This window comes from Pongo abelii, chromosome 13, assembly GCF_028885655.2.
Source record: "Pongo abelii isolate AG06213 chromosome 13, NHGRI_mPonAbe1-v2.0_pri, whole genome shotgun sequence".
Taxonomy (NCBI): domain Eukaryota; kingdom Metazoa; phylum Chordata; class Mammalia; order Primates; family Hominidae; genus Pongo; species Pongo abelii.
In genome coordinates this window covers 52765408-52791717 of record NC_071998.2, presented here as the reverse complement: position 1 = coordinate 52791717, position 26310 = coordinate 52765408, and the positions used below count along the sequence as shown (strand labels likewise).

At 37.1% G+C, this 26310-nt stretch overlaps 1 protein-coding gene across 5 annotated transcripts in view; it reads left to right on the top strand.

The window, feature by feature from the left end:
- The window catches only part of RIC1 (RIC1 homolog, RAB6A GEF complex partner 1), a 175228-nt gene that overhangs the window by 109019 nt on the left and 39899 nt on the right, over positions 1 to 26310 (top strand). For 4 of the 5 annotated variants that reach the window (XR_008509651.2, XR_002916223.3, XM_024251964.3 and 1 more), the window contains exons 9-21: positions 2663 to 2807; positions 3481 to 3529; positions 5714 to 5866; positions 7084 to 7287; positions 12969 to 13007; positions 13305 to 13415; positions 14602 to 14691; positions 15963 to 16123; positions 17084 to 17222; positions 22332 to 22451; positions 22930 to 23658; positions 25212 to 25370; positions 25460 to 25596. Coding sequence is in view for 3 of the 5 variants with exons in the window: in XM_024251964.3 (XP_024107732.2) it covers positions 2663 to 2807; positions 3481 to 3529; positions 5714 to 5866; positions 7084 to 7287; positions 12969 to 13007; positions 13305 to 13415; positions 14602 to 14691; positions 15963 to 16123; positions 17084 to 17222; positions 22332 to 22451; positions 22930 to 23658; positions 25212 to 25370; positions 25460 to 25596 (2236 nt within the window). In the remaining 2 variants the exon portion in view is untranslated. The remainder of the gene's footprint in view (positions 1 to 2662; positions 2808 to 3480; positions 3530 to 5713; positions 5867 to 7083; positions 7288 to 12968; positions 13008 to 13304; positions 13416 to 14601; positions 14692 to 15962; positions 16124 to 17083; positions 17223 to 22331; positions 22452 to 22929; positions 23659 to 25211; positions 25371 to 25459; positions 25597 to 26310) is intronic. The other variant, XM_024251965.3, reaches the window with a different exon arrangement.

The following is a 26310-nucleotide window of genomic DNA, read 5'->3' as shown; positions in this document are numbered from 1 at the left end:
AATGAATCAGGAGTGCCAAATTCATTTATTTTGCATAACTCTATATAAACAGTTCATGTCAAGGACTATCAGTGCATACTATTAGAAATAGAGTCCTTAGCATTTTGGGGTCTAATGATATTAGGCAGCCAACTCTAGAAACCCCAAAACCAATGAAGGAACTCTATCCTTAATATTCTGTTCCTCTAGAATCACTCCTGGTACCAATATCTGTATTAGTAAGGTTCTCTAGGGGACAGAACTAATAGAATAGATACATACATATTTATAAAGGGGAGTTTATTAAGTATTAATAAATGATCACATGATCACAAGGTCCCACAATAGGCCATCTGCAGGCTGAGGAGGAAGGAGAGCCAGTCCGAGTTCCAAAACTGAAGAACTTGGAGTCTGATGTTTGAGGGCAGGAAGCATCCAGCACACGAGATGTAGGCTGGCGGGCTAGGCCCGTCTCTATTTTCACATTTTTCTGCCTGCTTATATTCTAGTCTCACTGGCAGCTGATTAGATTGTGCCCACCCAGATTAAGGGTGGGTCTGCCTTTCCCAGCCCACTGACTCAAATGTTAATCTCCTTTGGCAGCACCCTCACAGACACACCCAGGATTAATACTTTGTATCCTTCAATTCAGTCAAGTTGACACTCAGTGTTAACCATCACAATTAGGATATTTAACTATTCATGTTGACTTAGTGTTACCCACATTTATACCAGTATTTTTGCCCACCATATCTTTTACCAACTCATACCTTCTTCTTGAGACCATTTTCTGGTCTCTTGCCTGGCAAGAGACCATACATCCCTTGGAATTACTTTTAATGAAGTTTTTTGAAGGTAAACTCTACTTTGGGGGAGTCTGAAATGTACTTATTTTGCCCGTGTGATTTAATTATAGTTTAACTTGGTATGCTGATTTGGATTGGCAGTTATTTTCTTTTTATACATTGAAGAATTTGTTCCAGTGTCATTGGATTTCCATTGCAGCTATTGGGAGGTCATCTGTCAAGTTGTCTTCTCTTTTCAAGAGATTGGTCTTTATAGCTACCTTTCAGATCTTGTCTTTGTTTTTGGCTTTCTGCAGTTTCACTGTGATGTGGAAGGTGAAGAATTTTGTTTGTTTTTCAAATCCTGCTTGAGACTCAGGCTTGCTGGATGAAGATTTACGTCTTTGAACTATTGCTGGAAAATTCTCAACCAATCTTTCTAAATATTCCTCTCCCCTAATCTATTTTCTGGAACTCAGATATACGTTATACTTTTTTCCATGTTTCTTAACCTAACTTTAAATTTTTTTTAATTTTGTTTCTCTAGACTGCATTCTAGAAATTTTTTCTCCATCTGGTTTGCTGATCCTCTCCAGTTATGCCTAATATGTTGTTTGATCTGTCCATCAAGTTCTTAATTTCAGTTATTGTATTTTTTATTATTTAAAGGCTTCTTTAGCTCTTTTTCCAATCTGTATGCATCCTGCTCCTTGTTTGAGTCTTCTCCTTTATTTCATTGGCTATAAAAAGCAGTTATTTTATATTCTGTGTCTGTTAATCCCAAAATCTGAAGCCTTTCTGAGTCTGTTTCTGCCATGTCTTGATTCTTTGGGTTCTTGCTCATTTGTGTATGTATTTTAGGGTTTTTGACTGAGAGCCGATTGTTTTTCTTGAAGCGTATTTTTTTGTGTGTGTAGCGCTTTGAGAACTGGATAACATTTGAGTTTTTCCAGAGAGGATTTAAATGTCTTTGCTTCCGCTGGTCACTTGGGAGCACTACATCAGTCTGTAACCCTTTGCATTGTTTTCTCTGTTTGAACCACATTAAATTGCACAAATTACAAATCAGAGTGAGGGTTTGTGGCTTCAGATTATCAAGGGAGTGTTATTTTCCATTCACTTCCACTGATGAAACATGAAAGTGTTCCTTGCTAATTCTTTTCCTACATGGCAGAGGCTTTTTTCTCATTCTCTCTTATACCATACCATGGATATAGTCTATTGTAGTCCCAGCTTTACATGGGTATCTTTTGTTAGATTACCTGTCTTGGGCAAGCTCTGAGCTTTATCTCCTGTTCCTAACATGCTGTGAATCATCAGAGGTAGAAGTCAAGGTCTCCAGGGTTTGGCAGAAAAATTCAGGGAACAAGCACTTTGTCTCAGTATTTTTGATTGTTTTGAGGATTTAAGTATTCTATTCAACATCTTTGTTTTTTTCAGTGTGGAAGTCATTCAGGGTGTCATTTGCTGTACTTCCAGAAATAGAAATTTGCTCCTTACTTTTTTTAATCATTCTTACTGTGTAGCTTTTTTTAAGGCCTGCATATGTTTTTTTCTAAAGACAGCTTTTACTGTAACCTTATCCTTGTTTTACAGAAACTGATTTATACAAAGCCAAAGACTTTTAAGATTACACAGCTATAAGTTAATCAAGCTAATAGTGACTAGAAACAGCTTTCACTTCTTACAAATCACCTGTGCACTGAGTTTGTTCTGCTTAGATCAGGACAAAACTAATGGCCTTACTAATTTTAAGTAGTCCTAAATGAGCAGGATTTATTTTTTGAAGCAGTCATACCTTTCTACTCATTTAGATTTGAAAATATAGATTGTATTAAAAAAAAAAGTATTTCTGAAGCAACTATTTATTTTTAACTCTTCTCACTATTTCCTAACAGACATTTGGAATAAAACAGGAGCTGTTAAATTGATGAGATGGTCTCCTGACAATAGTGTTGTAATAGTGACCTGGGAATATGGAGGCCTTTCTTTATGGAGTGTGTTTGGGGCACAGCTGATTTGTACACTTGGAGGAGATTTTGCGTAAGTCAAAAAAGACAATTTTTAGATAAAATAACTCCATTATTTCTCACAATGCATGCATACAAAAACCTTGTCAGAACTTCCCTTTTTGCCTTGACTCTTACCTTAAAACAATTTGCAAAGTTCATAATCTGTTCAAATATACTGATTCTCTGAACATTCATTTTTTTAAAAATGTACATCTCATTCCATAAAAATGTATTTATTTATTGAACCCCTGTTGTATATATGACAGCATGTTAGACACAGAGCAGAATCAGGCATGGTTCTGCTTTTAGGTAGTTTATAATCTAATGAGGGTGGTAAGGCATGTACATAAATAGTAGAAAGTTACGTTATCTCATTGGGTTAATGTAGGTTAGCCCAGTGATTGATAGGAGTAGGTTGGTATCTCTGCCCACTTCATATACTACCCTGAACCTCAGTTCTGATGAAATGAGCACACCTTTAAAAGCTGCATAACTCTGGCAAGAAGTCACTTGGACCTCGGAAAATGTGGCTGAGAGATATATACACCTAGGTGTATTAACCCACAGTTTTGTATTTCATGCATTATTATGTATTTCTATTTTGAAGGAGCAAAATCCGTTTGATTTTTTAAAAAACACTAAATTTTATGTGTATTATATGTAATTGGAAGGCTGTATTATATTTAGTTTCTGTTCTGTTTCAGTTATAGGTCTGATGGCACCAAAAAAGATCCCCTTAAGATCAACTCTATGGTAAGTACTTTCTATAAAAAACTGGCATGGTATTAAAAAAACTTGGATTTTTCTTCCCTTTTTTCACTCATTTTTATTTATTTAATTTTTTGAGACAGGGTCTTGTGCTGTCACCCAGGTTGGAGAGCAGTGGCAGATCATAGCTCACTGCAGCCTCTCTAAGTGATCCTCCTGCCTCAAGCTTCCAAGTAGCTGAGACTCTAGGCACGCCACTATCCACACCCAGTTAATTTTTTTTGATTTTTAGTAGGGACGTGGTCTTGCCATGTTGCCCAGGCTGGCCCCCTTTTTTCACTCATGTTGATCTGATAAAATCACAAAACTATTTTAGTCTCAGCAGACTCTTCATTATACAGTTCTTGCTTGATGAAAGTCTTTTTTTAATTGGAAGGCTGCCTGGTTTTCAATATTTGCGTTTTGTTTAGATGTGGCCAGCAAACCCCTGTCATCTTTATGATGATAATGACTGTTCAGATGAGGCCTTTTTTGTATGTGTCTTCTCATGGCCTGCTTGCTTTTAACATGAGGTGAAATGCTCATTGGGCATTTTTCCTGGAGGACATGCACTTGTGCATTACTTGAGGATATCTGTATCTATATATCTATATATATGTACACAGTGCCTTGAGCATATTTTTAAAACTTTACATAGATGTATGTCAAAGAGAATTATAGTCACTGTTGTAAACAATACAGGTTGAGTATCCCTTAACCAAAGTGCTTGGAACCAGAACTGTTTCAGATTTTGGAACTTTTTGGATTTTGGAATATTTGCAAATACATTATTGGGGATGGGACTCAAGTCTAAACACAGAATTCACTTATGTTTTATATATACCTTATGCACACAGACTGAAGCTAATGTAATGAATTTGTAATAATTTTGTACATAAAACAAAATTTTGACTGCAGCTCATCACATGAAGTCAGGTGTGGAATTTTTTTACTGTGGTGTCATATCAGCCCTCAAAAAGTTTCAGCTATTGGAGCAGTTCAGATTTTTGGATTAGGGAGGCTCAACCTGTATTTTTATTTTTTACCTATTTTCAAGGGTTTCTGTAGAAAACAGAGATATAACCCCTGTCTTTACATAAAAAGTTTTTCTTGCTATAGCCCCTCTGCGTACCATCCTTTTTAAATTAGTGACTATGAGGCTTGTCGCTTCCCTTCTCTCTTGCTCCACAGAGGAAGACATTCTTCTGATCTTGAGTTTCTTGTAGAATTAAAACCACCATGGTTGCCTAAAATAGTGGTTCCCAACCTTTCACCACCAAGGACCCCTTCTGATGTCTTTGCCCACCTCCATAGTTTAAAATAAGTTTTCAGCCACACATTTCTATAAATACCAATCAGTGCTTCTGAATGGCATGCAAGAACCAGTGTTGTCCATCTCACTAAGTTGATATTTTAACCACAAACTAAGAATCTAAGCATTTTAGTTAAAACCTAGGCAGCTTTATCATAGGAAAACATAAAAGTTCTATTAAACTTTTGAAATTTTGCAACAATTCATGGGCTACCCCTGCCCCTTTACCATTTTCTTGGCTTGAAGATTGAGAATCACTAATCTTTAAAAATACTATCATGGAGTCTAGTTACAGAATATTAAAACTGAATGGTTCTGGAGGAATTTATTTGAACCTTCTCATTTTACAGAGGAAAAAACTTATATCCTGAGAAACCAGACAGCTTGGCCAAGGTAATATATACAAAAAGCCAAGCTATAATGAAAACTCTAGTCTCACAGCTTCCAATCCAATGTTTTTTGCTCCATACAAAACTGCATCTGTTGTAGGGGCTTCTTTGCCAGGCTTCTACTGGGTAACCTGGGGTGTCTTCTTTAAGGAATTTCTTTGTATTTGAGAGGCAGCTAAATTAAAGCAATAGAGAAGTTACAGAGCACAGTAGGTATTTTTAGGATAAGACCTTGCAATTGGCATTAAGAATGGTAGGTAATGTTTTCACTTTTGTAGATAGAGAGCAGTGATGATGGTTTCCTCTGGAGTTAGTTAAGAGGTAACTGAAGGTGTGATTCTTGTCTGTGTTATCACGGTTTCTCCAACCTTCACAAATCATTAATAATGCTGTCATTGGCTATTTCAGAATTTGAATAATTGAAGCTAGAAAGGGATACAAAAGCCTTTTATTGCTCTGACTTTTTTTCTCCCTCCTTTTCTCTCTAAGAGCTGGGGTGCAGAAGGCTATCACCTGTGGGTAATCAGCGGATTTGGTTCTCAAAACACTGAAATTGAGTCTGACCTCGGGAGTGTAGTTAAACAGCCCAGCATCCTGTTATTTCAGTTTATTAAGAGTGTACTCACTGTAAACCCTTGTATGGTAAGTATATTTAAAGCTCTGATTTTTTAGTGTCTTTTATGTTAGAAGTTCAGACCCTTCTTTATGACATATGTATGGTGTATACTTCTAAAATTGGCATATTATCTTCTTTTCTGTGATTCTTGTGTTTCTTTTTAATTTATATTAAATTTATACCAAAATTTTATTTCTCAATGGGTTGTGTTTCTTTGGTCTTATTTTTTTAAAAGGGTCATAAGCAATTTGACGGAAAGCAATGTTTATATATTTATTTAAATAATTTGAGTAATTTAGTCTTTATCTGAATAGCATTTCCCAAAGTGTGTTCCTCCAGGCACTACTTATGAGAGATATTAGTAGCAGTTCCACAGGATTTTTTAAAAGTTTTGTTTCCATATAAGTGTCAAATAAAGGTAAAACAAAATTGTAGAGATTGATTGTAGGGCTCCAGAGGCTTAAATATGCTGATGTGCATCATGAAAATCCAGGAGGTGGTATATGAAAAACAGTGTTCCCCATGCTTATTTAACTGTGAATTTTTAAGAAACAGCTTGAAGAAAGTATGTCTGAGGACTTGCTTTTAGAAACACCGCCCCAAACACTGCTTCTTGTATTTCTATCTGAAATAGTGTATACTAATATTATTATATATTGCTAATATACAGTAATGGTATATGTTACATGTTAGAAATGTGTATCTTAATACCTACCATCAATGGCTTTTTAATGGATATTTGGTACAACAAATTTCTAATTAAAATTTACAAACATCCAGAAAAAATGTGAAATTAGCCTGAATCTCAGATCCATTATTCCACTTGAAGATTAAGGATCCCCAAAAAGAAGACAGCATTTCTCCCTCCCCTTCCCTATCCCAAATAATAATTTAAAAGCACCCTTGAGTTTTATGTCAAGCCAGCATTTGGACTAAAATGGAAAGGTGACAAGGGTAGGGTGCTACTTTGTCTCATTTCAGTAGTTAACGAGTCTACTCACCTTTGAGAACACTGGCTTTCTAGCTGAAATCTCATAGTCACTAAGAGCACTATTCTTTCTAATTATAACAGTGCATGAGATTATTGTGTAGTCTTTGTCCTCTGTGAAGAAAATCAACATCGAGATATATGTACATTTCCTATAATAAAACTAAATCGATGTGTTATTTTCTCCTGCGTAATATTGAGTTGTTTTTATTTGTTTTCCTCCTTTGCCCTTTTATTCCTCTTTCCCTCATTTAGAGTAACCAAGAGCAGGTGTTGCTTCAGGGTGAGGATCGCTTGTACTTGAACTGTGGAGAGGCTTCACAAACCCAGAATCCCAGGAGTTCTTCAACACGCTCTGAACATAAGCCCAGTCGAGAAAAGAGCCCATTTGCAGATGGAGGTTTAGAGTCTCAGGGATTAAGCACTTTACTTGGACATCGGCATTGGCATGTTGTACAGGTAAATCTTTAGTTACTGATTACTAGAGACTTATTCTTTGATAGGATATCACCTGTAACAGATTATTAAATATTTCATCTGTTAACTTCAGGCAACTGAGAATCCTTTTAACCATTTTGTCATGTCCCTCTTCTGCTTTTCTGTGTTCTTGTCCTCTAGTCTTCTCCCTCCTTTCTTTCCACTTGGCGTAGAGTGTATCCCCACCTGCTTCAAGTCCATTAATAATGTCAAGAACTAGAAGTTTATGTTTTGCCCTCTCATTGAGAACTATTTATTTTACTTTCAGCCTCTTTTTTTATATAAATTTAGCTCTACAGATTTGCACAGGCAAAACAAAGTGTAATAATCTCATGGAAAGTGGCAACATCAGCTAGTACTCTGTACAGCTGACCTTACAGTCCTAATGGGGCCATGTTGAGGTTAATCATGTGACTTTGGACCCAAATTGCAGACTTGTGATCAGTAGAGAGCTTTATTGTTAATACTTTCATTAGCTAATTGTATTCCAAATTATTTATTCATTCTGATATCACTTTTAAATTAACAGTGTCTCACAGTAATTCTGATAAACTGACATTTAACATGGAAATTAATTCTGAATTTTGATACCAAGTAAAATTATTTTGGGGAGACCAGTAAGTTGAAGTTTCTTAAACTTGCATACATAATTTCAGTCTTCTGACTGTTTTCTTTCCCTTTTTGATAGCAAAATATTTTAGGTAAATCAAAGCCCACTCTTAGTTTCTTTTAGTCAGTTTCTATTTCCATAATTCTTTGCCTTACTTTGACTCTCTATATGTTTACCCTACTAGCCTACTTCAGCTCCCATGTTATTTTCAGTTGACTTTGAGTGAAGATAATGAGAGACCAAAAAATGGTCATGTGAAAGGTTGAAGGATTATCTCCTACATTGACATGTGGTATACACTAAAAGAAAATGTACTTAACTTACATTAATAAATTCATAGAATCAAACAATGTACATACCATTTTATAATTAGTAACAATTTTTAAATAAAACTGCACTAGCTACTTCCTTGACTAAAATTTTCCACTGCTCCCTTCTCTCCTATAGCCATTTCTCTGCTATTTTCATTTCCCCATACTTTGAACTATTCATTCTACACTGACCTAGCATCAATGCCAGTTCTGCCTAGCCAGGTCTGTGTTACCAGAGAGCCAAGTAGAGCAGAGGATCAAAGAAGGTAGGTCTGGAACTAAAAAATCGATCAGGCAATAACAAAAATTCAATTTCCTTCCAGCTCAAACACTCAGTGATTCTGTGATTCTTAAGCATCTATGAAGTACCCCGTATAAGAGAAACATTTTAACACTGATTTTAGGACTTTGGGTACTAGCAAGATTCCACTGTTATTCTGTTCTTTGGATAGCTAAAGATATTTAGACAGATGAACTTTTAAAACTTGAGTTTACCTAGTTTATCAATTTCCTTAAAAATAACATAAATAATGCCACATTAATTGTTTTGTACAGCCAGAACAATTATAATGGGCTCATAGAATTTTTCAAGCTGGAAGGACCTTAGAGATCATAAAGTCCAACTGGATTTGATACATGAGGAAACTGAGGATCAGAGAAGTTATATGACTTGTCCAGTTCACCCAGCAGAGTAGTGGCAGACTTATCTTTATCATGACTCTACGTTAAAGTAAAAATCTAATGTATTTTAAAACTGAGGTACTGAGTATTAAATCACATAATACACTACTGACCTTGAGCTAAAACTTAGAATTTGCCTATTTGGCAGTTTGTACTTGGAGTTGCCCTATATTTTGCTGGCACTCCAGCTGCGTGATTCAGTGCAGTTATGGTGGTGGTGTATAGGGCAGTATACAGTGTCTATATAATGCTAAACTTTTACGTTCTAGGCTTTTTAGCCATGTATGATGACTCCCTGAAGAAACATAGTTGCCTGGTTTAATTTGCCCTACAATAGTATCCTTTTTTCTAAGATAAGTGACCACATCCTCTGTCAAAGTTGATTTTGTTTGCGTGATTTATTCTTTGTATGCTTCTTGTATAGCTTAGATGAACTCCAACTAATTCTGCTGCTTGTTCTGTTTCTCATTTAGAGTACTAGTTTTTTGTTTGTTTGTTTAAACCTGCTACCTTATACTCCTTAGCTTCCAGATTGGAAGATTCTATGTTACTTATAATTTTTCTTTAACTAACACAAAACAAATACATACTTGTCAGAAGCAGGATTGGTAGCTGGCAGTAAAGGCGGTGCTTTTTTTTTTTTTTTTTTTTTTGAGATTGAGTTTTGTTCTTTGTTGCCCAGGCTGGAGTGCAGTGGCGTGATCTCAGCTCACTGCAACCTCCACCTCCAGGGTTCAAGCGATTCTGCTGTCTCAGCCTCCCAAGTAGCTGGGATTACAGGCACCTGCCACCATGCCCGGCTAATTTTTGTATTTTTAGTAGAGACAGGGTTTCACCATGTTGGCCAGGCTGGTCTCAAACTCCTGTCCTCGTGATCCACCTGCCTCAGCCTCCCAAAGTACTGGGATTACAGGCGTGAGCCACCGCACCCAGCCAAAGTAAGCACCAGCCAAGGTGCTTTTTAAAAAGTTTTTTCTTACCTATTAGTTTTAAAACTTTTGAAGTCATTTGTTGACATATGGGGCACAAACTATTGAAATTTTACAAAACACAAACCTAGTTTTAGGCCATGTTCCTTCTAAGACTGCCATTTATTTTAATGCTCAGTATTTTGTATGATATAAACATTTACTTCTGAAAGGTACATAAATCTATTATCCAGTGTTCTGAGGGTGTTGGTTTGATGGTTAGCTTGGCTATTTAGAAAGAATAAGCTTCACAAAATGTGGGAAATAAGCACCTACAGGGTATCAGGCACTATGTTAAGGATTTCAACAGAGTATTTAAAGGCTCTTTCATTCATAAATTATTTGCTGTCTTCCTACAGTATGTATCAAGTGTACCAGGTATTTGGCACAGAACAAATCGGCTAGGAGGATGGCTCCCACAGTCTCACTAGTTAGAGACAAAACTAATCTAGGCAGGAGACAGAGTTTGAGCAGAGTTACTTTAAAATTTAAAAATCATAATAACAAATGAGGGCAGATTCAGTTTCTTTAAGAGAAACTGAAACATTCTAAGATAAGGGTAGAGTTCCTGTACCTTAGCACTCAGTTTTCCAGTGATGTGGCATGACTTTAGTGCCCTGAGTGTGCTTTCATGACCGGTTTTTTTTCTCACTGATCAGCTGCCTCTTCCTTACTTCTGCCATTCCCTTTTATCAAGCATTAGAGGTAGAGCTCAGAGTTCAGATGACACATAGATCAATAAAGTTGACCTACTGGAGAAAATACATAATATCTTTAGACACAAAACTGCATGAAAAATAAAGCTTCATTCTAAACTTAATACCTTAAGTTTTTAAAATAAATCATTTGTAGCATTTCATAGATTTTTATAGAATAAAGAATAAATTGTTTTATAGATGTTGATCATAGTGTGATCATTTGATAAGATTTAACTTTGGTTCCCATTATTAGAAACTCTTTGTGTTAGAATCCACTTTTGCAGTAAGATCCCAGCTCCTCCATTACCCACCCACATGTTTCATAAGTACTCATGAAACACCAAGGTTTGAGGGAGGTGAGGATTCCTTTTAATGCAATGGGTGATTGGCACAGTTATACTCAGGTACATCCTCCTGCTGTGAGTGACTGCTGAAAAAAGTTGAAAATGCTTTCAACTTTTATTTCACCACCCAATCATTACCTTAAGTGTACCATTATTCTGAACTAATTTTACCCATCATAGTGATTTTTTTGGGGGTCTGGGGGGCAGGGAGACAGAGTCTCGCTCTGTTGCCCAGGCTGGAGTGCAATGGCGCAATCTCGGCTCACTGCAATCTCCGCCTCCAGGGTTCAAGTGATTCTCCTGCCTCAGCTTCCCGAGTAGCTGGGATTGCAGGCACCTGCCATCACGCCCGGCTAATTTTTGTATTTTTAGTAGAGACAGGTTTCACCATGCTGGCCGGGCTGGTCTCGAACTCCTGACCTCAGGCAATCTGCCTGCCTCAGCCTTCCAAAGTGCTGGGATTATAGGCGTGAGCCATGGCGCCTGGCCCATAGTGAATTTTATTAATTTATTAAGCTATTGATTTAGTTGGATTTTAAGTTGACTTAAGTCAACTTAATAAGTAAAGTATAACAAATAATTAGTAAGTAAAGCACTTGATAATAAGTATAACGAATAGTTTTATCAAATTTTATCAAGGTTAATACAGATGTTTAGAGCATATTGCTTTTACTTAATTTTTATTCTGTCTTCACATTACATAAACAATCTTACTGGGTTTGATTGCTATTGACTTAGCTTTTTAATTTGGCATTTAGTTTTTAAATATGTGACAACTTTTCTTAGAGTAAAATGAAAAATAAATTTGAACAAATCGAAGCTTTTCTTATTCCGAGAACAGAAGACTCTTTTTTTGTTCGGTTCTGTTAATTCTCACCCCACTCCAGCATGTGCTCATGAAAACTAATCAGCAGGCTAGAGAGATCAGTCTCATTAAAACAAAAATTTACTTTATCTACATTGATATCCCATGTCAATTATTTAAATTGAAAGGTGTTGTTAGGGCGATACAAAGACACCATGTTCAAAGATGTAAGACAGACAACGTGGAAAAATCAACCCCTTTTCTTGCAGATAGAGTTAATATTTGTAATATATTAAAAGTTCTTGTAGATAAGTAAGTCAAATACCCCAATAGAAAAATAATAGCTTACATACACTCTTTCATGTACATATATATATGTTTGTTTAGAGATAGAATAAAAGCTAACCAGTGGTTGTACCTAAGTAACAGAGAATTTCATTTTGTCAATTTTTATATTGTATAATTTTATAAGTTTTTTTTTTTTTTTTTTTTTTTTGAGACAGAGTTTCGCTCTTGTTGCCCAGGCTGGAGTGCAGTGGCGCGATCCTGGCTCACTGCAACCTCTGCCTCCCGGGTTCAAGCGATTGTCCTGCCTCAGTCTCCCATGTAGTTGGGACTACAGGCATGTACCACCATGCACAGTTTCGTATTTTTAGTAGAGACGTGATTTCGCCATATTGGTCAGGCTGGTCACAAACTCCTGACCTCAGGTGATCCACCTGCCTCGGCCTCCCAAAGTGCTGGGATTACAGGTGTGAGCAACCGCACCTGGCCTGAGCACTGCTGTTTTAATTAGAAAAGTGTAAAAGTAATAAAAATATTTCCATTAAAAACCAGAACTTTTTCCAAGGCTGTAATTGTATTAGATTAGGTTGTTTTGGAATGGTTTATATCAGCAAACCCAAACTGTTCATCTGCACATTTCATAGCTGCCCTCACGGGTGCCTTCTCTGAAAATCTCTTGTCAGTCTGTATTTATTGAATTCAATATTTAAAACAAACAGAAACATCATAAGGGGCAAGGGGCAGGGAGAGGAAAGCCTGGTGCCTAGAAACATGAAATAACAAACATAAGATGTAAAACATTGATTCATATACAAATGGTAAATTCCAAGTGCTCTACTACTAACTAGGGGGGCACCTTAAACATTGTTCGGGAAGATGAATCTCATATTGTGATAACTTAATGCTTTAAGTTTAAATATATTTCATAAGTTTTACCAAACTGATGTGTTATTTTCTATAGATTTCCAGCACCTATCTAGAGAGCAATTGGCCTATACGGGTGAGTTGTTATTTTGTTGGTGTTAACTTTTGTTGACTAGCATTTGCTGCAAGAGGCATTCTGGAAAGAGCCCTTCAGTGGGTGTATTGAGAAAAATAAAACTCTTGATCTATTGTAACATTGCTAGTATATTAACATCTATAATTTTGTCAGATATAACTGAATATTTGGACTTTAAAATATTTAATTAGCAAACATTTATTAATAGTCTATTTGCCTGACACAATACTAAGCTCTTTATGCCTAATAAAGTATATAGGTTTGCAAGGAAAAGTTCTTATTTTTTTTTTTAAACAGTTTTCAGCTATTGATAAGCTTGGACAGAATATTGCTGTGGTTGGCAAGTTTGGTTTTGCACATTACTCTTTACTCACCAAAAAATGGAAACTTTTTGGAAACATTACCCAGGTTAGTCTTTTTTGAGATTAAAAACCTATTTTTCAAAGTATAAGAGAACTACAATATGAAATAGCTATAAAGTTTATCACTAAGTAATTTTGGTTACTTATTAAAAATAAGGAAAATCAGATATAAAAAAGTGATATTGAATAATATGTAAGATTTGATTCTGATAAAATACTTGATATTTGATAAAGGATCTTGTGTTGAAATAGTTGGTTTATTTTTAATTCTTTTTAAGATCGGTAACTATAATTCCTTAGCCTGAGGATTTATTCTTACATTCCAGCTTGAGTTTATCTAATGTGATCAGAATAGATTTCCACAGAATTTGAGATCATTCCCTGCCTATTCTGTGTGTGATGTATATGGGATAGTGAGCGTGCGTGTGTGTATGTGTATGTGTGTGTACATATACGCATGCAGTTGGAAGAGAAGGAAATCAGTACTTACTAGGTGCCTATTGTGTGTTAGGCATTTTAAGGCACTTTCATATATGTTATCTTACTCATCTGCACAGCAACCCAGTGAAGGCACTACTGTTACTCATCTTTTGATGTAAACACAAACACAAACTAGGATTCAGTTACTCATCTGATAAGTGATTAAGCCAGAATTTACACTAAGCCCTAATGGGTGTTAGAATGATGATGCTATGTAGCACCCAGTTATTTTTAATGCTATATTTGCCTTCTTAAAGAAATATTTATTTTTAAAAATAGGATATGGATCATTATTAATAAAGGCTCCAGAGTTATCACTGGAGAGAGGGAGAGTAAGAGCAGAAATAATTTGATCTTTGGCTGGGCGCAGTGGCTCAAGCCTGTAATCCCAGCACTTTGGGAGGCTGAAGCAGGCGGATCACTGGAGGCTGGGAGTCCAAGACCAGCCTGGCCAACATGGCGAAACCCTGTCCCTACAAAATATACAAAATTAGCTAGGTGTGTTGGTGCATGCTTGTAATCCCAGCTACTTGGGAGGCGGCTGAGACATGAGAATTACTTGAACCCAGGAGGCGGAGGTTGCAGGGAGCTGAGATCGAGTCACTGCACTCCAGCATGGGTGACAGAGTGAGACTGTCTCAAAAAATAATAATAATTTGAGCTTTGTCTGGGTAAGAATTTTTATAAATATATTACTTTGTTATAATTTCTGGTAGCATAAGGTAAATTTTTTTAAAATTTTTTATTTTAAGGAGCAAAATATGATCGTGACAGGTGGCTTAGCCTGGTGGAATGATTTTATGGTCCTTGCGTGTTACAACATAAATGACCGTCAAGAAGAGGTAAGTTTTTTCTCTCAGAAATAACAGACTTTTATATTTTAAAGCTATTAAGCATGATTTAATTTTATATAGAAAACAGTCTAGTGAAAACTGAAGAAAACATTTTATTTTTTAATCAAGAATGTAGCTTCTTTTAGGTAGTGGGATTTTCTTTTCAGGTTATTACTTTAAAAAATTCTTAAGTGACAATTGAGACTTCTAAGATAACCTTTTCTAAGAATTTTAGCTGTCAGACATTCTCTATGGAGTTTGAAAATGAGTTAAAAGCAAAAAATTTCATGATATAAGAATGGCTGTCCTCAGAGATAGATTTATTTAGTTACTGATTTACAGTAACCCCTCCTTAACTATGGGGGATACATTCCAAGACCATCAGTGGATGCCTGAAACTGTTAATAGTACTGAACCCTATATAGCACTATCTTTTTTCCTATACATACATACCTATGATAAAGTTTAATTTGTAAGAGATTAATAATGACTAATAATAAAACAATTATGACAGTATATCGTAATAAAAGTTATATGAATGTGGTCTCTCAGAATATCTTAGTATACTCTACTCACCTATTTTCAGACCATGGTTGACTGTAGATAACTGAAACTGTGGAGAGCAAAGCCATGGATAAGAGAGACTACTGTATCTGGTTTTTTGTTTTGAGAAACAGCTGGTCTCATTATGTATCAGGTCTAAATCTGCAGGTCTAGGCCAGGTGCGGTGGCTCATGCGTATAATCCAAGCACTTTGGGAGGCTGAGGCAGGTGGATCACCTGAGGTCAGGAGTTCAAGACCAGCCTGGCCAACATGGTGAAACCCCATCTCTATTAAAAATGCAAAAATTAGCCAGGTGTGGTGGCACACCCCTGTAATCCCAGCTACTTGGGAAGCTGAGGTGGCAGAATTGCTTGAACCCGGAAGGTGGAGGGTGCAGTGAGCCGAGATCATGCCCACTGCACTCCAGCCTGGGCAACAGAGTGAGACCCTGTCTTTAAATAAATAAATAAATAAATAAATAAAGCAGGTCTAACAGGAATATTTTATAATAGTACATTCAGTTTTGATCACTTCGTTTTTTGCTTACTCATAGAATGAGCCTAGTCTGCAAAAATATGTAAACATAATCCATTTATTGTTAAAGCTTAGATAGTTCTTTTAACTCCTGTTACTAAAAAAAAAAAAGTCAGAAGATAAAAATAGCATGTTTAAAGTATTTGGTCATCCCTAGTAGTTATCTTGTTTTTATAATTTTCTTTATTTTTGTTTTCTTCAGCTTAGAGTATATTTGCGAACATCAAATCTGGACAATGCCTTTGCTCATGTCACCAAAGCACAAGCAGAAACATTACTGCTTAGTGTCTTCCAGGACATGGTAATAGTATTTAGAGCAGACTGTTCAATATGCCTTTACAGTATTGAAAGAAAATCTGATGGGTAAGTATCTGGCATATGAGAAGTCACTTTTTGCTCCTATTTACCACGTTTCTCTTTTGTAGTTTTTGTTTTCTCAAAACAGTTATTCCACTTTTATATTCAATCTTGTTTTTGTTAGAGGTAAAATAAAAAGCAAGGAGTTTTAATTAGTGATATTGATATAATAGCTAAGAAAAAAGAAATATCCTACACTAACTTCTTTAGCTTATCTTCCTGGAGTCATTTGAAAAAAATCTAGTTTGGGATGAGGTAAACCCTTAGATACTAAATTTTTTTCACAACCGTAAAAATAAATGGTTACTGACTCTCCTGGTGCTCTCAATACTTGGTGGGAATTTGAAGGAGTTCTGCAACTTTAAGACTGTAGGAAGCATGTCCTTAGCAAACTGACTTATATTTCCACTGAGCTAGATGGCTGTAGTCTGGGGCAGTAAAAAATCAGCAGTGTTGTTGCTGCTGCACGTTGCCTTATATTTGTATTGGCATCTGGTCTACTTGCAACATATTTAGACCACACCTCTTGAGTTCTATTTACTCTACTGAGTAAATAGAATTTACTTCAGTAAATACAATGTATTTACTGAAACAGCACAGTGATTGAGGAGTAATGCAAGATAAAAATTAAGACATCTCACTAGCCTCAATGATTGAACCATCATTCTTTCTCAACCCACTAGTTTTTTCCCCTTAAATATTTGTATTCTTATAGCTTCTTCCCTAGTTTTCGTCTTCCCTCCTATTTGTTACTCCCTTTCTTTCTCTCTCATCCCCATATATGTTCTGTGGTTCCCCTCAACCTTGCCAACTTCCTGATCGAAGGATATATGGAGAGAAAGATGATAGTTAGTAAGACATCTGAGTCTTCCATAAGCATGAAATCTAATACTATTACTAGTGGAAAAGAAAGAAAATCTTATTAGCATTGTTGTTGAGGTATGTGGGTTTCTTTTGGTTTTACAGTCCAAATACTACTGCTGGTATTCAAGTTCTTCAGGAGGTTTCCATGTCACGCTACATTCCTCACCCTTTCCTGGTGGTATCTGTCACTCTGACATCAGTGAGTACAGAGAATGGAATCACCTTGAAAATGCCACAGCAGGTACCATTCCATTATCAAAGGTCTTTGGAGTTTACACCTCTGTTTTTAGTATTTGAGTCCATATTAGGAAGTATTTGTTCAGCAAATAAATACTAAGTGTCTAAAATGTACCTTATATGAGAATGCTGGGTTGCAGTGGCAAATTAAAAAGACATGGTTTCTGCTCAGGCATTAAATAAATAATTACATACATAATGAATTGTTCCTGTTATGTGTACCAAAAAGTAGTATACATTACTGTGAGAGCGTATAACAAAAACCTATTATAGTCTGAACAATCAGAGATTTCTGTATCATTTAAATTAAAACCAGGAGAATAAGTGGAGATTATCTAAGTTAAGAGGGGATGGATTTTCAGGTGGAAGGAACAGTAGTGCAAAGGCCCATATAGACAAGGCAGAACATGACACACTCAGGGAATTGGAAGAATGTTAGAGTGACTGGGACATGGAAAGTGAAAGAGGATATGAGTCTTGTAGATAATATTGATAATTTTAGACTTTAAGTCTAGTGTTTTAAGGTAGGTATTATTAGATCTAAGGTTTATAATGTTTACTGTAAGGAGGAAAATGAACTGGAGTAAGACAAAACTACTGTAGGGAGAGCAACTGGGAGGTCATTGTAATGATCTAGGTCAGTGGTGTTCACAGTCTGAACTTGGGCAGTGAAAAAGGATATGGAAAGAAGTAGAATGAGTATAGAATAGCAAGGGCTTTATAATTAGTTAATTATGAGGAAAGAGAAAGTATAATCCCATAGTTTCTCGGTAAAGTAACAGGGTAAGAAGTAGGGCAACCAGGACCCACGTTGCATAACTTTCTATTTCAGTGGTTTCTAAACTTCATGTCAACTGGGAACTGACTGTCAGAGGAAAATTCTATGTAGATTTATTTGTCATCCCTGTCTGGGCAGTCTGTCTTTTACTTCCTATCGAGGCACTTCGATCAAACCTCAACACTCCATAAAATAATTAGAAAACAGACTAGACTAGACTATCCAGTTATAGGGAATTTAATATTACTTATATGAATCTAAAATCGATTTTGTTACCTTCTATCCCAGTTCTCTATTCTTTGTAAGAAGACATTGTAAAATTGTAAAAGCTAGTCCCTCTTCCACATGATGACCCCTAAAATATCTGCAGACAGTTGTCATTCCTTGGCTTCTCCTTCTTTCCTCAAACCTCTCTGTCGTCTTATCTGCATGCTAAATACTTCCATATCTCCAACTATTTCATGTGATGTTTGTTCTAGACCCCTTAAGCATCTTAAGCATCTTGGTCTCCCTTCTTTTTTTTTTTCCTTTTTTCTTTTTTTTTGAGATGGAGTCTCACTCTGTCGCCAGGCTAGAGTGCAGTGGTGCAATCTCTGCTCACTACAACCTCTGCCTCCCAGGCTCAAGCGATTCTCCCACCTCAGCCTCCCAAGTAGCTGGGACTACAGGTGCACGCCACCACACCCAGCTAATTGTTGTATATTTGGTAGAGACAGGGTTTCACCATGTTGGCCAGGATGGTCTCAATCTCTTGACCTCATGATCTGCCCACCTCGGCCTCCCAAAGTGCTGGGATTAAGGGCATGAGCCACCGTGCTCGGCCTTGGTCTCCCTTCTATAGGTAAAATTGGTTTTCTCCTTTAAAATATAGCTCCCATTTCCTCTGCAAACCATATTTAATGGTAACCAGTTAGTCCTAATTGATAAGGGAATATACTGTTTTACAGAAGTTTAGATAAAAGGTGTGAAAAAAAGTGACAATTTAAAAATCATTTTTGCAGTCCTGAGGAACTAATCAATCTTATCACTAAAAATGGGAAAACCAGATATGGTATGCTTCTTGAGGTGATATAACATGAAGTTCACAAGAATTATTGCCAAAAATCTTGAACCCAAATCAAATCAAGTATAGAGAGACATCTTCCCCACCACAAGGAAGCAGAATACAAGACATTCTGTTGGACAGCTACAAGTCACTAACGTGGGGGAAGAAGGAGTGAATCTTCTAGATTAAATAAGACTTTGAAGCCATAAAAACCAAATGCAGTGGGTAAAAGTCATTTGTGAGGCAAATGTGGTAATCACTACCCTGCAGAACCAAGTCAGTAAGCTCATTTGTATCTTCATTCAAACCAGCTATGAAAAGACACTGTTGAAACAATTAGGGATATTTAAATACTAATGGAAAGAGAAAGTAGGGAATAATTGTAAATTTTATTGGATGTGATGCTAGCATTGTAGCTATGTAAGCAGATGCCCATATATTTTAGGAACGCATATTAAATATGTAGAAGTAAAATGGGTAGCATATCTTAATTGAAAATACTCTGACAAAACTGAAAAAAAAATAAGGGATGGATGGAGCACATAAGGAATATCTTGATAATTGTGAATCTGGATGATGGCAGTGTGAAATTTCATTATACTATTCTCCATACTTTTAATTATGTTTAAAGTTTTCATATTTAAAAAAGGACTCTTATATATCCCAGATAGAGTAGGCAACCAGTGGCATCAGTAGTCCTGGATACCATATTTTGAGAGGGCCTTTTACAAAGAGAAGGTGCTTAATTTGGCTAGAGCAGATTAAGAAGTTAAAATTGACTGATTACCATAGAGGGAAGACAAAGAATGCTAGAGCAAAGTAAGTTTTCATTTAATACTAAAGTTTTCAAAAAAAATAGTAGTAACAGTGAAAACTCTTCAACAGCAAGATAGTCTCTCCATGAGAGTGAGCTCCTTGTTACTGAAACTCTCTTAGAGAATCATCTGCCAGGGGTTTCTTTAGGGTAAGAGATTGAGTTTGGGGTTCCTTCAAATTTAGGATTTTGGGCATACAGGTAGCCCTTGCTTTTTCTGAAAGCTTTATTAAAGTTGCCTGAGAGTGCTGTTGCAGTCATCTTTAACATTATCAGAAAGTGTTGAATACTAAGATCGGATACTGATAATACCCACTCACTGAAGAAAAGAGAAGTGTACTTTTTTAATGAATTAGTATGAAATGTGAAATCTACCATCTTAAAACTTAAGGTAGTCATTATAAACATTACTCATATTGTGGTGAATTACAGTAAATGCCTTTAAGGTCTTTTGAAGTGTTTTAGTGTATGCAATCCCCAGTCATGCTGTTTTGTTTTGCACAAACAGGTGTTTGTGTCTTTTTCTTTTTCCTCTGCCATCTAGCTACATTTTACTGTTATCCAGGTGTCTGACTCTTCTAGTTCCCACACACCTAAATTCCATGTTCGCTTCTCATACCTCCAAATTACTTTCTGGATAGATACCCAATTTTTTTATTTAGTCATTTCTTTATACATAATCCCCTGTAGAATCTGAAAGCAGTAAGCAAGAGTAGTTTGTATAGCCAAGTATTTTGCAACTAGAATATATAGGGTGGCTGCTGTTTTCTTGATGAACCCTAAATGATAATTGGTAGCTTAAATTCAGCCAGCCAGCATGCAGCAAAGCCTGGGACACAATCCCACCAGTTTTGAATAGTCACTCTTTCCTCCCTGAAATTCTTTCCTTCTGTTTATATAGCATGTATAGCATTGTGCTTCCCTGTTTCTCTTTTGTCTTCCAAAAGCTCAAGTGATGGCCCACTGCTCTTTTTTCCCTGGCTACTGTGCCTGAGAAACATCTGTCTGTCTCCTTCAGTTTACCAGCCTCTTTTTTTTTTTTTTTTTTTTTTTTAAGACGGCGTCTTGCTCTGTCACCCAGGCTAGAGTGCAGTGGTGTAATCTTGGCTCACTGCAGCCTCCGTCTGCCGGGTTCAAGCGATTCTCCTGCCTCAGCCTCCCAAGTAGCTGGGATTACAGGCGCTTGCCACCATGCCCGGCTTATTTTTGTATTTTTAGTAGAGACGGGGTTTCACCATTTTGGCCAGGTTGGTCTTGAACTCCTGACCTCGTGATCCACCCACCTCAGCCTCCCACCGAATGCTGGGATTACAGGTGTGAGCCACCACGTCCGACCTGGCCCAGCCTCACCTTTAAGCTTCTGATGCTGGTACAGTCATCTCTGATTTAGTCATTGCTCACATTTTTACTTGGAAGTCTTAAGATTTTTTTTTTTATTTTTTCAAATTAAATGAACCAGAAAGAAAAAGGGAAACTCTTTGGTTTTCCCTTGTCTAATTTCTCTTCCTGTCTTCTATCACTGATAATAACTTCAACTTCTCTAGCACCTCAGCTAACCTGGAAATCGTCTTTGGTTCATCTCTTTTTCTACCTTTCATGTCTGGGATAGCAGTAAGTTCTATTTTTTTTAACCAAAATGTTCCTTCCTCTTTACAGATGGAAATGACTTGATATCTGAGATGCCTTTTAAAACAGGGCTGCTCAAAGTTTAATGTGCATAATGGTTTAAGTTGGGTGATAGGGCTCAATAGGAAATCATTATACTAGGCTCTCTGAGGTTTGATTGAAATTTTTCATTATAAAAAGGCAGACTATTTCCTCATTTCTGAAGTCAACACCCATGAAATCTGCCTCTCCTCAGTAACCTATCCTGATTAACTCTGATTTTTTAAATAACTGTCTTATTCAAGAACCATAAGTAGTGGCTTCTTTCCTGCTCTCTTTTACCTGGCTTTCTGAATCCTCCTTGAAGGTCTGTTACCATCCAGCTTTGTTCTCATAATGTCCCTAGTCTAGCCAGACTGTTCTCACTTTCCCAATAGTTCCATGTCTTCGTTTTCATTGCACACTTCCATTAGAGTACCAACCCTTACTCTCCCACTCGTGTATGTCTTCCTCATCTGTCAGGTTCACCGCATCTTTTAAACTTTCTGTTGTTATAGCAGCTAGATCACTGAAGTGATCTCTCATTTTTATAAACTTCTGAAGTTCTCTTAGCTTTTTCAGGATAATTCAACTCTGCCCTCAATCATATGTCACTGGTGGTGTTCATTAATTGCATTATGTGTCAGGCTTTGTACCATCCTAGCCAGAAAGCTCCTTGTATTCCCACAGAACCTAGCAGAATGGCTATACATAGTACAACCTCAATAAATAATGTAGATTGTTTAACCTATAAACCTTATGGATTGGGGGGAGATGCGGAAAGCATACCGATACAAAAGTATGAATTTAGCTGCTTTTTCTTAAATTTCAGGCTCGTGGTGCAGAGAGCATTATGTTAAACCTGGCAGGACAGCTCATCATGATGCAGAGGGACAGGTCAGGCCCACAGATCCGGGAGAAGGACAGTAACCCTAATAACCAAAGGAAACTTGTGAGTAAAGTACAAGTCATTTCTTTTCAAACATTAAGAAGGTATGGGATGAGGATGAAGGAATGAAAGAATTTAAGAGAAGAGTATTTTATGATTTGGAAAGGAGAAATTAAGTCCATAAAATTAGTCTTAAGCCTCTGGGTGTAAGACTGACTGACTGGAGGATAAGGTCCCAAAATGATCATGAAATGTTCCATACTCCATATGTTACTGCTTAGGCATCATTCATTGCGAATTCTAATGGAAAAAATAGCGATAGACTGGTGAAGTTCATGGGGTGTTTTGTTTTCAGATTTAAGTGTATATACTTTAAAAGGCCAGGATACTTTTATTAACTCTAATTCTAATTAGATCCCTTTGCTTTTCCCAAAAAAGTATTATACTATCATTTGAAAGACTTAGTAAACTAGTACCTAGGAACTTAAGAACCTGCAGATTTAATAGGAAAACAACTTGATTATTGTCTCTCCTTCTCCAGCTGCCATTCTGTCCTCCTGTTGTACTAGCCCAGTCTGTTGAAAATGTCTGGACAACGTGTCGAGCAAATAAACAGAAACGTCACCTTCTGGAGGCCCTCTGGCTGAGCTGTGGTGGTTCAGGGATGAAAGTTTGGCTCCCTCTCTTCCCTAGGGATCACCGCAAGCCCCATTCCTTCTTGTCCCAGCGGATCATGCTGCCTTTCCACATCAACATTTACCCGCTAGCTGTTCTGTTTGAAGATGCTTTAGTCCTTGGTGCTGTCAATGACACTTTGCTCTATGATTCTTTGTATACTCGGAACAATGCTAGAGAACAGCTGGAGGTGCTCTTCCCTTTCTGTGTTGTGGAGAGAACCTCTCAGATCTACCTCCACCACATTCTACGTCAACTTCTGGTCAGAAACCTTGGGGAGCAAGCCTTGCTCTTGGCCCAGTCCTGTGCCACATTACCTTACTTCCCTCATGTGCTGGAGCTCATGCTCCATGAAGTACTGGAAGAAGAAGCTACCTCACGGGAGCCCATTCCCGACCCTCTGCTTCCCACTGTAGCAAAATTTATCACTGAGTTCCCCCTCTTCCTGCAGACAGTTGTCCATTGTGCCAGGAAGACCGAATATGCCCTATGGAATTACCTTTTTGCAGCTGTTGGAAACCCTAAGGACTTGTTTGAGGAATGTTTGATGGCTCAGGATTTGGACACAGCTGCCTCTTACCTTATTATCTTACAGGTAACAATTCTCTTCTTATAAAGCGGAAGAATTAATGAGCTTAAACTTAGAAAAATAGAAATGTCCTATTTTGACACCATGATTGTGTTTAAGGAATTCATAGTCAAATTTTCTGTTTATATCTTTAATTTGGAAGAATTCAGACAGATTCCTTTGAATGTCATAAAGTAACATTGCAGAGATATTTTTTCCATTGTCCATAAATAGGCCTAAAACAGATTAATGAGTTCAGAGTAGTATTTTGAAAATTTAATATATTGAAGAAATTTAATATGTATATTAGAATACATGTAATAGGAACATGTAAGAAATATTACATAAGATTATTGAAATATTACATAAGAAACATAGCAAAGAAAGTATTATTTGAGATATTAGTGAGTCTGAGCTTCCCACAACACTAGATTTGTTTCCTTTCAGTGTGGGTTGCTGAGGGGACACTTATTAGAGCATGGTCATAACAGAGCACCTTGAGCTAGTCTTCCCCAAAGCAAGCTGAGAAGGCTTAGGCCTGCCACAGCAAAGATCCTCATAGCACACAGTTTTTCTCAAAATAATGGCTTCTTTGCAACTCCTGAAAATTTATTTCATTAGATATTTGACAAAAGGGCTTGACAGTTGGTTATTTGATAGGCTACACTTAAAGATTCTTTCCAGTTAACTGCAAAGTTGTTTTCATTGATAATAAGCAGCTAACCATAAACCTGGTTTGAATCTCTGCCTGAAGCAGATTTCCTGTCAGCTTCTTTGCTTCATGACAATGGACTGAAACCAGAGGAGACACTCACAAGTAGAGGCCAGGTGGCCTTGAAGTATGATTCCATGGCTAACCCTAAAGAAAAAGACATGGGGTTTTAAAAATAGAATCAAAATAAATGCAGCTGTTTTTTGGTTCCGGGTCACTCCTTGCAACTTCACTGTATCTCCCTGACAATGTAATTTTTTCTGCAACAGAATTTCTAAGTTGCTATGGATTGGCAGATAATAACTACAATTAACAGTTGTCTATTAGGCACCTTTCCATAAAGACCAAGATAGGCAGGTTAAATTTGTGAAAGAAAAATGGAGGATTCTGAATGTGCAGCAGAACTTTACTACTTGCTATTGCCCAAAGCAGAGATTTTAGTCACATCCTCAGAAAACTCTGCAACAGGAGACAGACCTGACCTTTTTTGGAGTCGGGCGAACCTCCCTTTTTTTTCTTCCTTTTCTGCTGATCTTCAACAATTTACTTAACTCAGTTTCCTCACTTGTAAAATACAAATGATATGCTTATCTGCAGAGTCACTGGGAGAAATAAATGAAATAATGACTTAAAGTATATGTATGGTATCTGGCATGTAGTGGGAGTTTAATAAATTATAGTTTACCTACACCAGAAGAGTACTTGCCTCGCTTTTCCTTGTATAGTACTTTTTAATCTTACTATTAAACTAACCCCTGTGGTGGTGTGGCTACATTCTTTGAGTTTAGAAAACTAGAGATAAAGAATTGCTATTATCTTCCCAAATTGTGTAGTATAAAAAGAATGCTGTCCTGGTTGTTTTTTGTAGAATATGGAAGTCCCTGCAGTAAGTAGGCAACATGCTACCCTTCTATTCAACACAGCACTAGAACAAGGCAAGTGGGACCTTTGTCGACACATGATTCGATTTCTTAAAGCCATTGGCTCTGGAGAATCTGAGACACCTCCATCCACACCCACAGCTCAGGTTAGTTGCAAAAGTTATACATCTTCTCTAGGCCATACACCTACATAGCATCTTTCTTTAATGGTACTGCATATTGTCTGTAATCCTAGGAACCCAGTTCAAGTGGTGGATTTGAGTTCTTCAGGAATCGAAGCATCAGTTTATCCCAGTCAGCTGAAAATGTTCCTCCCAGTAAATTCAGTTTACAGAAAACACTAAGTATGCCATCTGGTCCCTCTGGAAAAAGGTAAAATAATAAAGAGCCATTACTGCTTTTTGGGCATTCATGACACATTGCATTTCAAGACATTTACAAAATTAGGTCTTAATGGAAACAACTATTTAATCCAATTGCAGTTTCTTTTTCCATTCCCAAAAAGCAGAGACCACACAGAAGGCTTCCCTTTTTTCTTCCTCCCAAGTTCACTTCAGTACCCTCTGAATAGTTTCTGCCCCTTTTTCTGGAATAGATCTTGATGTACCTGTTCTGAATATAACAAACTTGTTTAAGACAGAGTCTCACTCTGTCGCCCAGGCTGGAATGCAGTGGCACCATCTCAGCTCACTGAAACCTCCGCCTCACAGGTTCAAGTGATTCTCCTGCATCAGCCACCCGAGTAGCTGGGATTACAGGCATGTGCCACCACACTCGGCTAATTTTCTTATTTTTAGTAGAGACGGGGTTTCAACATGTTGCCCAGGCTAGTCTCGAGCTCCTGGCCTCAAGGATCCACCTGCCTCTGCTTCTCAAAGGGCCGGGATTACAAGCGTGAGCCACCTTACCCGGCCAAATGCTACAAACTTGTTTTTTCCCATAAGTTACTGGAGTCCAGGTGGTATTTGGTTACATTAAGAAGTTATTTAGTGGTGATTTGTCAGATTTTGGTGCACCCATCACCCAAGCAGTATACACTGCACCATATTTGTTGTCTTTTATCCCTTGCCCCCTCCCAGCCTTTCC